Genomic DNA, 14,969 nt, shown 5'->3' with positions numbered 1-14,969 from the left:
CAGGTCTTTCCTGGAGAAAGTGAAACCAGGCTGCTCCTTGCAGGCAAGAATTCTCAAGTTCTGTCTCACCTACTTTGGACATGATGCCAGAAGGGACCAGTTCTTGGAGAAGGGCATCATTTGTGGAAGGGTCGAGGGACAGTGCAAGAGAGGAAAACACTGAAGGAGATGAATTGACACCGTAACTAAGGTAACGAGGGTAGGTGTGTCAGAGACAGTAAAACTGGCTCAGGACAGGGCAGGTTTCAGAATTGTTGTGCATAGGGTCGCTGAGTCACAGCCGACTCAACAACACATAACAATAACTACAACAACCATCCATAAGGACTAAAGTGTGCCTGATTCAGCCCATTCATTGTCTTTTCAATTACTTGCATCTGAAAGTCGAACAATGACTAAGGATGACAGAAGAAGAACTGATGTTGGTGAGCTGTGGTGGTGGTGAAGATTATTTATACCCCATGGACTGTCAAACAGCAAGCAGCTATGTCTTGGAGAAGGTGCAGCCAGAGTGCTTCTTTCCCAGGACGATGCAACAATCCCTAGGAAGTTAGGTGTGCTGCTAAACCAAAGCGGCACTAACCTGGCAGTTCAAATCCACCCTCAACTCTGAGTGAGAAAGAAGGGCAATAGGCTCCTATGTCAGTTGTTGTTGTTGTTAGTCATCAAGTCAACTATGACTATGATTCCCAGTGACCCCATGAACAACAGTTCAGAATCCTGCCCTCTCCTGGGCCATGCACTGTTAGGGACACTGTGTCAATCCATCTCATTGAAGCTCCTCTTTGCTGAACCTCCACCTTTCCCAATATGATGTCTTCCCAAGACTGGCCTCTCCTAACAGCATGCCCCAAATAAGAAAGTTTCACCATCCTTGTCTCCAAGCAGCACCTTGACTGCACCTTTTCCAAGACAAACGTGTTTGCTCTTCTGGCAGTCCATGGGATGGATGTGCACCAACACCACAGTTCAAAGGGATTAACTCATCTTCAGTCTTCCTTATTCACTGCCCAACTTTTAGATACATCCAAAGCAACTAAAAATACCATGGGTTACACAAGGTGTACCTTAATTGTTATTTTTTTATTGTTACTATTTTGAACGAAGGTTTACCAAAGACTTGAGTCTCCATTCACTCATTCCTTTAGGTTTCCCCCCTTTTAATCCATAATGCATGTCCTTTCTCACATTGTTAATTGCAACTGACATGATTATTCTTGAGCACTTTGAAGAAAAGGCAACACATCTTTTTATTTCTTTTTTATTCATTATTGTACATTTTTTTTCTCTCCCTCCCCCAGCCCACTCTGCAATACATTCCTTGTTCCAGACATATATACAATGCCTAATCTCTTTCAGACAGTTCTTCCCCTCATCTGTTCTAATGCCGTATTCATTATCTATCCATTCTTTTCCCATTCCCTCATCCCATCCCCATCTGTCCTATTTTATAACAGTGGTGTTATGCAATATTTGTCCTTTGTGACTGAAGTATTTCATTCAGCATAATGTCTTCCAGGATCCTCCTCCATGATATGTAATGTTTTATGAGTTCATTGCTGTGTCATATTCCATTGTGTGGACGTACCAGTTTTTTTATCCATTCGTTTGTTGAGCTTAGGTTGTGTTCATCTCTTTGCTACTGTGAATAATGCAGCAATAAACATGGGTGTGCACACATCTGTCTAAGTCATAGCTCTGGTTTCTTTAGGGTATATTCCCAGTAGTGGAATTTCTGGGTCAAATGGTATTTCTATTTCCAGTTTTTTGAAGAAGTGTCAGACCGCCTCCCATACTGGCTGTACCATTTTACATTCCCACCAGCAGTGAATTAGAGCTCCAATCTCACCACAACCTCACCAGCATTTGTTGTTTGTTGGTCTGGTGAATTCTGGTATAGTTGCTGGGCTGAGATGGGATCTCACAGTTGTTTTTACTTTATTTCTTGATTGCTACTATAATGGATGGTATCTCATAGTTGTTTTTCTTTATTTCTTGATTGCCACTATAATGGATGTTAATTGTGGATCCCAGTAGAATAAAGTCACTGACAACTTCAATTTTTTTCCCTCTATTTATTATAATGTTTCTACTGGTCCAGTGGTGAGGATTTCTGTTTTCTTGATGTAGAGATGTAATCCAAATGTAATAGCTGTCCTGATCAGAGAACTTTATCCTGAGTATTACTGAGCCTGAATTGTGACCTGCTGTGGCCCTAATAAACCTCATGTGACTTACAGCCTTGGAAACACAGAGGGTTAACTGTGAGTTGGTTTCCATGCAAAAGCAATGTGTGAGTGTGATCTAAGAGTTAACAGCCTTCATTTTGTGTGTCGTGTGTAAAACTGACTTTAAGAAATGGAAGGAAGGCGAGCTCTGGTGGCCTAGTGGCAAGAAGCTGCACTGCAATCCTAGAAGTATGCGGTTCGAATCCACCAGATGCCCTGCTGGAGAAGGAGGGACAATCTCCTCCTGTACCAAATAACAAAAATAAAATAAAATTAAATTAAAAAAAAAAGAAATGGAAGGAAAATCCTTATCAGCACCAACAGCCTAGGGCTGATTCAGAGGTGAGGTCAGACACACCTCCATCTCCCAACCTTTTCAATGAAACCAGCTACCCCTTTCCACAGTGCTCTACTGCTCTGCAGGGTTCTGGTTCCATAATTCCCTGGGTTTACTAGGGAAGTAACAGATCACAATTTCAAGAATACTCAAGACATAGCCCTCTGATCAGGACAGCCACTTCTCATCCACGGCCCCTCAGCCCAGCCTCTACCCTTCTTGGGCAAATGTTTCCACTCTGCCAGCAAGTATCCAGAGACACCCTACTCCACTAGAATGTATCAGCCAGAAGGAGCTCTGCTTTCTCACTAAAGTCTTCTGCTGGATCAGTGAGCTTAGCTCCAACAAGTGCCAAGAGAAATCCCACTCTTATCAGCAAGCCTCCTGCCCAGAGGGCTGTTGAGTCTTCCTCCAATGTTGATACTGTGTTCTTATTGTCCAGCTTCTCATATTATTTGTTCAGAATACAGACTGAATGAGTATGGAGAAAGGATACAATCCCAACATACACTTTTCCGATTTTAAATTAGGCAGTGTGTCTTGTTCTATGAAACAACTGCCTCTTGGTCTATGTACAGGTTCCAAATGGGCACAATTAAGTGTTCTGGAATTGTCATTCTTCACAATTTCATCCATAATTTGTTATCATCCACACAGTAAAATGCTTCTGCATAATCAAAAGAACACATGTAAGTGCCTTTCTGGTATTTTCTTCTTTCATCCATCTGATGTCAGCAATGATATCCATTGTTCCGCATTCTCTTCTGAATCTACTTTGAATTGCTGACATTGCCCTGTCTATGTACTGTTCCAGCTATTTATGGATCATTTTCAGAAAGATTTTATTCATGTAGGCCACTAATGATTATTGTTCTATAACTTCAGTATTCTGTTGGATCACTTATATTTTTTTTAACGGGCACAAAAATAATGTCTTCTACTTGGTTGAATTTAGAGACCAACTCAAGAGTAGATCTGCTGCACTGAACACTAATGGCTGAAGACAAGGTGAGTTATGGGATCACATACGTGCTATGAATCAGAGAGCTGGACAGTGAATAGGGATAATAGAAAAAGATCTGATGCCTTTGAGCTGTGGTGCTGGAGAAGAGTGTTGAAGACTGCTAGGAGAACAAACAGGTTTAAGAGTGTTGAATATACCATGGACTGCTAGGAGAACAAACAGGTTTGTCCTGGAGAAGGTGAAGCCAGAATGTTCCCTGGAGTCAAGGATTCTGAAGCTTCATCTGACATACTCTGAGCCTGTTGCAAAGAGGGACTGGTCCTTGGAGAGAGACATCATGTTTGGCAAAGTGGAGGGGCGGCGAAGGAGAGAAAGACCCTCGATGAGATGAATCGATTCTGTGAGTGGAGTGGTGGGAATGAGTGTGTTTGAGACGGCGAGGTTGGCACAGGACAGAACGGCGTTTAGGGCTCTTGTACATAGGGTCGCTATCAGTCGCAAGCGACTCGATGGCACATAACAACATCAACAACAATAAAATTTGAATTATATTGATTAAAAAAAGCTGTCTTGCTTGTATGCTGTAATGAGGGACAGAACTGACCCTGCCCTCTACTATTCCTCTCTCTCCCAAGTCCGTCCTGAGACTGAGCTATTACTTTTCTACTGTACCCAGTAACTGTGAGTATAGTCTTGAGAGTTCTATGTAGCTATTACAACAGAAGGGTGCTCCAGCAGCCTACTGGATAGGTAGCTGCTCTGCCAACCCAAGGGCAGGCAGTTTGAATCCACCAGCCCCTCCAGGGGAGAAAGATAGACATCTCCTCCCATGCAATTAACAGCCCCTTAACATCTGCTGATGGCTCAGTTAACTCGAAAGCACACAATAAAATTATAATAAATTACTGACCCCGGCAAAAAAGCAGGGAGTGCCAGGACATGTCACAATTAGTGACCGCTGCAAGCAGTAGCCATGTTGGGCCTCTGCCTCACAGGGTCAAGCCTGGGCTGTTAGGCTTGATTTTTTTTCCTCACCTGAGGTCAGAGGACCTGACATCCACCCGCTCACAAGAAGCAAAGATGGGCCTGAGAGCCTGTAGGGAAGTGGTCTCTCTCCCTCCCACAGACACCCATACGGGGGTCAGTCCAGAGCCCCCAGGAAGGGAGTTCCTGCTAAAGTGATCTCAGCCCTGGGAGGGAGACTCCAGGCAGCAGCCGCCAAGCTCCATGGGACCTGAGGTGGCAAAGTTAAGAGGTAAAATCTGGAGCAATGTGGTACAACTACAGAAGAAAAGGGACCTGCCCTCTGTCAGTGCACCCCTTACTCTCCCCCTTCACAAACAGACTCACTCTGAATTGTCCTGGTCAGCTTCTGTTACTGCCCTGCCCAGTGCTGTCCCTCAGAGGTCCTGTCAACAGACACACGGCCCACTGCCACCTCCTTGAAAGAACAAGTTACTAGGCTTCCAGGCCGCCTCTCACGAGGGCTCTCCCCACGTGCCCTGGGCCCTTCGTGCTGGGACGGAGAGCCCTTTTTCTGGGAGTGCCATCAGGGTGGTTCAGAGAGGGTCCTCCGGAAGAGTCTAAGTCCAGGCTCGTGGGCCCTGGGCTTCTATGTTGTAGTATCTCCTCTGGACAAGGAGAGAACAGCTGTGGCAGAGACAAATGAGAAGATGAGCCAACAAGCCAGGATGGTGTCTGGCACACTGCAAGCTGACCCACACCTCCACTGGCCTCCCGCTCCCCACTCACACTAGCCTGGGAGCTCCCCCTCTCCAAACACGAACTGTACACTCCACAGTACTCCCCAAACCGCTGGCCATCCCAGAGACCAGACTGCCCCTCCTGCTTTTAATAGCTGCCAGCCTATAGTGGACTATACAGAATGGTGGACAGTGACTGACAGAGAACAAGACACAGATGGGATGAGTCCTGTAGCCATCCCAGGCTGCGAGATAGGCAGCTCAGAAGAGGACTGTGGTCATTTTGTGAACCACTAGTCCTAGCCGGCTTGAAGGCTATCAACTGAAGTCTCCCAGGGCTGAAATCACAGAGTCAGCAGGACACCCCTTCCAGGGGGCTCTGGGCTGACCCCAGGCCAGGTGGCTGTGAGAGGGAGGTAGACAGCTTCCCTGCAGGCTGTCGAGCCCATCTTTGCACCCTGTGAGCTGCTGGACATCACGCACGTCTTTTGACCTCAAACTGAAGGATTCTGTCAATCACTGAGTCCTGGTTGGTGCCCAGGACAATGTCCAGACATACAGCAGATACTCAACTGAATCTATGTATGAGATGCACAATAATATCAATGTCCCCAGCAGCAACTGCAAAGTTCAAAAGAGTAGCAAACAGCTAAAGCTAGCAAAGCAGTAGACAGGTTGGGGCTCTAATTCACTGCTGGTGGGAATGTAAAGTGCTGTAGCTGCTATGGGAGGAGGTCTGGCTCTTTCTCAAAAAGTTGGAAATAGAAATGCCATTTGGCCCAGCAATTCCACTATCAGGAATGTACCCTAAAGAAACCAAAGCCACGACTCAAACAGATGTGTGCACACCCATGTTTACTGCAGCATTATTCACAACAGCAAGAGATGGAAGCAAACCAAGTACCTACCAAAAATGAATGGATAGAAAAACTATATGGTACAGTCACACAATGGAATATTACACAGCACTGAAAAACAATGAACTAATAAAACATTACACAACATGATGCTATAAAATAGGACAGAAAGGGAGGAGTTGGGTGTTGGGGAGAAGACGGGAAAAGAGTGGATAGATAATAAACACTGCAGTACATCAGGTGAGGGGAAGAACTGTCCTAAAGGAATACATGCTTAGACATTATATGTATGACAACAATCTGGAACAAGGGGTGCACTGTGGGGAGGGTTGGGGAAGAGAGGGGCAATAAAATGTACAACAATGAAAATAAACTTATAACATTTCATATGTTAAAAAGAATAATATTCGATATGCAAAGACTAAAAAAATGAAAATCTAAAAAATCAAATACATTTTACTTGGAAATGTAACAAAATTACAACACTACTGAATGGAGGAGTTCCCGCACTAGCAGCCAGAGTAGGAGGGTCAGCCAGTAAGTACCCACATGGAACCAGCCCCCACGGGGCCCAACTCTTCCTGCTGGACCGGCATCAGGAACTGGACCCACAGAGGACACTCTTCACCTTCTTCCCCCTGAACATTCTCAGCTCTTGGGAAAACTGGATGCCCTCCACAAGCTCAGCATGGATTTTAATGTAATAAGACAATCAGTGAAGACTAAGACAGATTAGTGAAGCAGACATGCAAGTGACTCTCTCAAATAAAAAGATGTAAACAGATCATGGAAGTCACAAGCACTGTGCATTGTCCAGCAGGGCAGAGACACCCTAGAAGACTGGGCGATGGGATGGGGTCTCCATGCACCCTGGGCGTGAGTCAGTACAGACACAACCAGAGGACACTTCATTCTCAGGGGTATAGACGAGGTTCAAGAAAGACTCAGAAAGACAAAATAAGCACCCTGAAGAATCGTACTCAGCAGGAGTAACCGTGCCTAAAAGCATTCCCAACTATCCACCCTCCTGCTAGCTTTCTGCTAAAACCACTTTCAAAAGAACATGCCACATCCACTCCAGGCCCTTCTCCAATGCTTTTTAAATGATGACAGAGGTCATAATGCCGTGTGCATCACGGAGAGAACAGGAATCCCAGCACCAGGAATGACCAGCACCAGCGGGCTCAGAGCAACTTCCAGCCACCAGCTGACCCTAACCATGCCCTGGCGCTGTCTTCTGACAAGCCTTTAAGATAAAGGACCATCCACAATGCGAGCAAAAACTAGGCACGTGAGCAAGGATGCTGGTCTCCAGATCACTGAACAATCTCCAGATAGAGAGTACGGAACTCTGGGAGTGGGGGAGAACACACAGGGTGGGCCACTCCAAAGCCACAGTGTCTGGCACTGGTTTGAATCTGGAGCAAAAGTGAAGAGCCCAGGCCCAAACCAGAGCCACAGTTTGTGGAGGTGGGAAGAAATGGAAGCAATCTGGATCAGTCCCAAACCACCAGCTTGACATTCCTTCTGAATCAATGTCCAGCAGAGTGAACCACTCAACTGTGAGGGTTTCCACAGGCACCAGGAGGCCCCCCAGGAGAAGAGCTGCCGCCTCGGGCTCACAGGGCATGATGCAGCATCTACCACAGCGAGGGCACTGCCACAGCCCACACCCGCACTTTCCTCCAGCAGCCCTGCCAGCCCAGTCAGTGCCTGTGGTCCCCACAGGTTGCTATCGTCCCCATGGCTGCTGTGGTCCCCATGCTGCTCTCTGCTCACCAGCTGCAGGGATGCAGAGTGACTCTTGGAAGGCAGGCAGGGCCAGGGTGCTACTCAGACGCCCTAGCCTCTGGAGCCAGCAAGGACACGCACACGGCAGCAGGAGGCCTCGCCTCAGAGTGGACACCAGCTGGCCACATTCTGCCTAGCCCTCACCCCTCCTCCCAAAGCTGGTCTTCGGTGCGCTGTGTCCATCACCTCCTAGCTGGACCATGCCTCTCCTCAGGGCCCAGCTCTACCTCCAGTCAATTATCTGACCTTACCGCTTCTCAGCATCAAACCACGTACTTGGCACCACCAAAGCGGGCACGCCAACATGCCAACTATCACAGTCCACAAGCATAGCACACACATGTGAAAACTGTTCGTGCTTTCCCTCACACACTCACCCTACTTACTTTTCAAACAGGTGAAAATTACTCATATACTGACACAGCACCAGGAGTTAATGGATGCCATCAACGTCCTAACGCAAACGTGCGCTCCCAATAGCAAACTGTGGTGCTACGTGACAGTAGGCGAGTGGCTGTGCTGACCTATGGTGTGAGGGTCACAGTGGGGACATGGGTGTCAGTCCTGTGCCCCTGGTTCTCTGTAGCACAGTCAGTGGGGGCAGGCAGGGTGGGAGGAGCTGGACCAGGCTGGATTGAACCGGAAAAGGAGGCATCAAGTCTCGGTGACGACAGAATGCCCCCACAGTTAACTCGGGGTCCCATCTTCCCAAGTTCACGGGGCCTGCTCAGGCCAAGGTTGGTCTCATCCCTCCCGAGGCTCTCTGCCACCCCACGGCTAGGGGCCTGTGGCCAGGAGCCACCTTACACAGGTCCACTTGCCTGCTGCACCAGCCAGGCAAATCCATGCAGCACCCCAAGTGCCCAGACTGAAGGAACCTGGTCTGTCCTCACCACCATGGGCGGAGTGTACTGACCAGTCTGTAAAGAGACCTGTGTGCCCACAAGGAGACACATGGCAGGCTGACAAGCCTGTGAAGAGACCCAAGTGTCCATAGTGGGAGACACATGGCAGGCTGGGCACTGATATCCAGCACACTGACTGGCCTGTGGAGACATCCCAAGTGTCCATGAAGTAGGGCTACTGGTGGGCTGACAGGTCTGTTGTGAAACCCGAGTGCCCATAGGAGGGCTGGCCAGTGCCGGCAAGTGCACTGATAGGCATTTGGTGAGATCCGAGTGGTCACAGGGGAGACACTGAGTTGACAGGTCTATGCCTACGAAAGGGACACATGGAGCCAGTTGACAGTTCGTGGACAGGTTCCTGCCAATGAGATAATAACAGATTTGTGAAAAGGACTGTAGGTTTGGGAATCAGAGATCAGGGAGGTGGCCTCTTGCTCAAGGGAGGTACACAGTGCTAGGTCTATTCTGAGAGTCTCCACCCACAGTTCCAACCATTCATTTGAACTTCTGAGGTCATGCTTGGGAGGGTGGAGGGACAGAGCAGGAGAGGAAGACCCTCGATGAAATGGACTGATTCAGTGACTAGGGTCATAGGGGTAGGTATGTCAGAGACAAAAAGACTGGCACAGGATACAGCAGGGTTTAGGGCTGTTGTACAAAGGGTCGCTATGAGTCACAGGCCACTCAATGGCACATAACAACAACAACATTGCCAAAATACCACTTCCTACCTCCAACTCTAATCTTCCCTCCAAATTGATCTATTTGTTACAAAGCCAAGGAAGTACCATTCAGCTGACAAAGATAACCTTTCCAAGTCTCACTTCTACCTAACTCCACACTACAAACACGTAAGCCCAGAAGCCCTTTGAAGAGGAAAATTACTTTTGCAGGAAAGAAGAGAAATGCTGATGTCTGCATGGAACCCACTATCCCTCTGGGACCCTCCAATTTCTCCAGAAAGAGGCGCAGTGGCCCCACCTTTCAGGAGAACACAGCCCAGAGGCGGCTTCCAGTTCCTAGAAGAACCACCACCCAGCTGGCAAAGATGGAGCTCCCCTGCAGACGCCTGGAGCTCTTCCCTCCACCCTCCAGCACACACTTCCTAAATCCGCACCAACAGCATACAAAATTATGCACAGGAATGCAAAAAAAGACACACGAGAAGAGTATTCTTTTTTTCAGAAAGTCAGCATTTTAAAAACAGGGACAAGAGCCTTAGCGGTTAAAACTTAGCCAACAAACCCTGGCGCTTGCCTTCCCTGCTAACTGGGAAAACAAACCACTGGCTTTACAATTCCTTTTTACAACTGAGGTTAAGCATCATTTCAGCTTTTTTGTTCATCGTTTTTCCATGTCCAACTTGAATCCTAACTGGAATTCTACAAAAAAAAAAAGCATTATTTAAATTATAGTCATACTAAAAGACAATCAAGGAGTGCCTGATTTCAACCAAATTAACAAAACTGAAAGGGGCCATGTACCAGTCAGACCAAAATGAGCAAGGTACGCAATAATCCCTTCCGGGCCAGCAGCAAGGTACCTGACTTTCTAGAAAACAGAGAATTTGTTTTTGCCAACAGGGTTAGGTGCTCTGCATTCCTGTGGGGATTAAGGAGTAAGTAGGATGTCTCAGAACTCACCTGCAGGGTGGTAAGAACCACTTCCTACCCACCCACAACCTGATGGTCCAAACCACCCACAGTTTGCTCTGTTGCCAGCACCCCTGCAAACCGGGGGTCCAGTGATTCTGCAAGCAACAACAGTCTCAGCTGTCGGGCGCTCTCAGCCATTTGGATGCATGATGAGGGACTAAGAAGTCACGTGTGCACCAGCAAGCAAGGCCGAGATCACTAACACATAAGGAACACTCATCACATTGCCCGACTGCAGCAGTTCTCCATTTTTTCTTGGAACTCATTGCTCCAGTATAAGCCAATTAACCTAACAATCTGGATGGACCGCAAGGGAATTATGCTGAGTGAGACGAGCCAATTTCAGAAAGTCACGTGAGGAATGATCCTACTTACCTAACTCGGGGACCCAAAGCAGAAGCACAGAACAGACCAGGGGGCACTGGGTAGGGGCAGGTGAGGTTGGCCGTAAAGGGGACTTTGGGGGCTAGAACAGCTGTATATTTTTATTGGAGCAAGGGTAACACCAAGGTATTAACACAATGAAACCCCAGAAAGATGCACCCACAAATAAGTGCACTTTCTGTAGGCTGAACAATGTCAATTTCCTGCAGGCGAAAAAATGCTGTAGTTGTGGAAAATGCAGCCAGTGAGAGAGGCGGGCAAAGGGGACCCAGACATATCTTTGTAATTTTCTGTGAATCTGTAATTATTCCAAAAGAGCTATTTTGTGTTACAAGCTAGAACCGAAATCAAACTAAAATTGTCTTTAATGAAAAATGAACATACAGATACCTCTGTAGCCCATACACACAGAGCCCACATGAGCAAAACTCAGTGACCTCTGGAATGATGACCTTTTTGTTCTCCCCCTCCTTCCCACTGCCCCAGTCCACTCTGCAATGCACCCCTTCTGGAACGATGTCTTTTAAAAAGGAACTGTTTGCTATAGAGCCCACAGGCTCAAGAGGCTGGACGGGGACACTCCCCTCTGTTCACCTACAGCAGTGCCTGCAGGCCAACCTGTGAAGCAATGGAGCAATGCGAATACCCAGCGCCCACTTCAGATGCCACAGGGCAGCTCTGGCCCACCTCCCTTCCCACACCCACATGCAGCACAGGGCTCAAAAGGCAGGAAATTCAGAAAGAGCTCAGGAAGGCAAAGGGAGCCATGATTTTACAGCTGAAACTGACATACTTCACCTCAGACTTCATCCCTCACCTCTCAGGGGAGGAACAGGACCCCATGGCTATCAGCGTTGGGTCATGGAGCTAAGTGGTGCTCCAGACCCTGACAACCAGCTCACCTTAGCACGCAGCTCAGAGACGCCTATGGCCTTCCTCACTGAGCAGTGAGCACCATCACCGCTGGCAGAGCAACAAGGCCTCTCCCTGTAGCTGGGCACAGGCTGAGCCAGCTCTGCTGCTGCGCCCCAGGGCCATCTCCAGCCACCAAGGGCCATCTCCAGGCACCGAGGGTCATCTCCGGACACTGAGACGCCTCCCTCCCTGCCTGTCTGCACACCTGGCCTACACAACGCTCTAAGGGGCGCCCTCCAGCGCATCACCTGCTAACTCACCAGGCATGTCTGACATCCCAGGCGAGAGAGGCCAGAAGACGGACACAGCCCCTGCCCTCATGGTGCTCAGAGTCCAGAGGACACCAACCCACATGTGTCAAAGAGCCCCAAAGCTGATACAGTGCCATGGAGGTGCAGCACACACAGTGACAAGAGCCCCAAGAGGTGGTGGAGGGATGCTCCAGGAGGGCACTGCCAGCCACCACATGCTGGCCCCGTGTGCCGGCCACCACATACCTCCCACACACACAACCACTTGTGCACAGAAGGCAGCCCTGCGGGGCCTGCTCCACCCTCACAAGCTGCGTCCCTAAACCACTGCCCCATCACCAGGCAGGCACCTCTCTGAGGGTTTCCCAAGCATGATGTGCTTCTCTAGATCTGGATACATCCCAAATCTGGGAGACAAAGTCTCACCCTCCTTGCCTCTAAGTGCACTCTGGTTGAAATTCCTCCAAGACAGATTTGTTTGTTCTTCTGGCAGTCCATGCTTGCGACAGCCAATACCCTTCACCAACCCAACAACTCAACAGCATTGATTCTTGTCTATATTCCTTCAGAGCAGGGACCACCTTTCTCATTGGCCCGCTCCAGGTTCTCAGTCAGTGACAATCTTTCCCCCCTGGAGGTATCTGCCAACATCCGGAGACATTTTCAGCTGTCACGCTAGGGTTGCAGCTGAACAATGCCTCAAAAGCAAAGGTCCCCAAATGCCAACCATGCTGAGATGGAGGAGGCCTGGCCTATATTCAATTCACACAACTTAGCCAGTACTTCCCAGGTGACAGCACTTCCAGTCAAATGCCACCTGGAACAAACGTTGTGTGTGACATGTAGTAGGAAAAGGACTTCCAGGTTCGCTGTCCTGGCCTGTGCAATGCCACTGCAATGGGAAGACAAAACTTTGGTCAAAGACGTAGGGCGTTCGTGGGTGGCCTAGTGAACAAGCTGGCTACTGCCTGAAAACCTGAAGGTCTAAGTCCATGTAGGGGCATCCTGGAAGAAAAGCCAACTCTTGTAACATGGGGTCACCCACCTTGAGCCGGGTTTAACTTGTGAACCGGCGCCCCAGGGTCCACTCCACAGTGGCATGCGTGCACCTGTGCCCATTTTTGCAAAATGCCTTACAGTTAGGAATATTGTCTTGGAAATTACACCAGGGAGCAAAGGAAAAGGCGGGAACTACTAGAAAGCTGAGTGACTTGATCTGAGGTGTGTTTCCACACCTGCTTCTGCAGGCAGAGGAAGGAATCTGGCCTTCAAAGCTCCCACAACTAGGACCAGCCAGGGCTTCAACCCTAGTCAGAGGCCAGAAGGAAAGAGAAGGGCCAGTATAGGAGCATTCACCAGCAGACAAAGCTCTAAGAATTCCCCACATGGCCATTAAACCCCTTGGCATGAAAACTACAAAGCCAGTACTGGGTGGATAAGCAAGTAAAAACTAAAGCACTGGGCAAGAAATTGGTTTCTTTCCTAAGTAAACAGGACCCTCTAAGGGTCAGGAGGCGCAGCTGCAGACGGTGAAGGGGGAAGCTGCAGCCTTCCTGGGTCCCGGCTCTTCAGGGGTTCATCTTCCACCCTTGCAGGCCAGCTGTGGCGAGTCTGGCTAGGTCACCCCTGTGGAGCTGTCCCCCGAGGCAGCCCACACCCACGCATGCACCGGCTCCCTTGGGGAATGAATCATTTTAAGTGTAGATCTAATCAGGGTGTAATAACAAGCGCCTTAGAGCAACAGGGCACTCGAGCTGTTTTCAGAGGAGATGGGGCTGCCCGAAGGCAAGACGCACCAATTCTGGGGGAAATGTACTAGAAAGGCTGAAAGGCTGGTGACATCACGCTGGGGACAGCCGTCTTGGCCAGAGCTCCGTGGTGGTGCCAAGCTCTCCTGTGGGTGACCACAGAGAGTGGGCGATCACGGGGGATAGATGACCACGGGGGACGGGTGACCACAGGGGACGGGTGACCACAGGAGACAGGTGACCAGAGAGTGGGCGATCACAGGGAGGGGGTGACCACAGGGCATGGATGACCACGGGGGACAGGTGACCACAGAGAGCGGGCGATCACGGGGAGGGGGCGACCACGGGGGATGGATGACCACGGGGGACGGGGAACCGTGGGGACTGACCATGGGGGATGGGGGTCACGGGGAGGGGGTGACCACGGGGGACGGGTGACCACAGAGAGTGGACGATCACGGGGGACAGATGACCAAGGGAGTGGGCGACCACGGGGGACAGGGAACCATAAGGAGGGGGTGACCACGGGGGACGGAGGTCACGGGGAGGGGTGACCACGGGGGACGGGAAGCCGTGGGGATGAGTGACCACGAGGGACGGGGGTCACGGGGAGGAGTGACCACGGGGGACGGGGGTCACGGGGAGGGGGTGACCACGAGGGACGGGGGTCACGGGGAGGAGTGACCACGGGGGACGGGGGTCACGGGGAGGGGGTGACCACGAGGGACGGGGGTCACGGGGAGGAGTGACCACGGGGGACGGGGGTCACGGGGAGGAGTGACCACAGGGGACGGGGGTCACGGGGAGGGGCGCTGGACGTGGTGTGCGCTGAGGCTGCCGCCCGTCAAGCACGACCCCCACCCTGCACTCTAGGCCTGAACCCCCACACTTGGGGCTCCGCCCTAGACGTCGGACTGCACCCCCAGACTCCTGCCCCCTCCGGGCTTGCACCCCAGACACATGCGCGCTCTCGGGCCGCCTGCTCGGCGTCCCCCCAGCTCCGCACCCGCGACCAAGCCCACCAAGGGCGGACTGCAAACCCCGAGCACCCCGCGCACCCCGGAGCCCCAGCCCGCCGGCCAGTCACACCCTCAGGCCCCGCCAGGCCTCGGGGCGCCCCGGGCCACTTACAGTTGCGGATGTCCGAGATGAACACCGCCAGGCCCCGCATCCCGTCCCCCTTCGACACGGCCGGCATCTTCGAGCCCAGGAGGCGGCCGCGACCGGCGGG

At 50.4% G+C, this 14,969-nt stretch overlaps 1 protein-coding gene across 1 annotated transcript in view; it reads right to left on the bottom strand.

Moving 5' to 3' along the window:
* AP2A2 (adaptor-related protein complex 2, alpha 2 subunit) overlaps nucleotides 1-14,936 on the bottom strand; it is a 79,155-nt gene extending 64,219 nt beyond the window's left edge. The window contains exon 1 of the mRNA XM_006893207.1: nucleotides 14,870-14,936. Coding sequence (XP_006893269.1) covers nucleotides 14,870-14,936 — 67 coding nt within the window. The remainder of the gene's footprint in view (nucleotides 1-14,869) is intronic.
* Between the last annotated feature and the right edge of the window lie 33 nt (nucleotides 14,937-14,969).

This window comes from Elephantulus edwardii, unplaced genomic scaffold (assembly GCF_000299155.1).
Source record: "Elephantulus edwardii isolate Elephantulus edwardi_28Jun2011 unplaced genomic scaffold, EleEdw1.0 scaffold00126, whole genome shotgun sequence".
In the NCBI taxonomy this organism is placed as follows: domain Eukaryota; kingdom Metazoa; phylum Chordata; class Mammalia; order Macroscelidea; family Macroscelididae; genus Elephantulus; species Elephantulus edwardii.
Note: the sequence above shows the minus strand (reverse complement) of the source record. Positions and strands in the feature narration are given on the sequence as shown.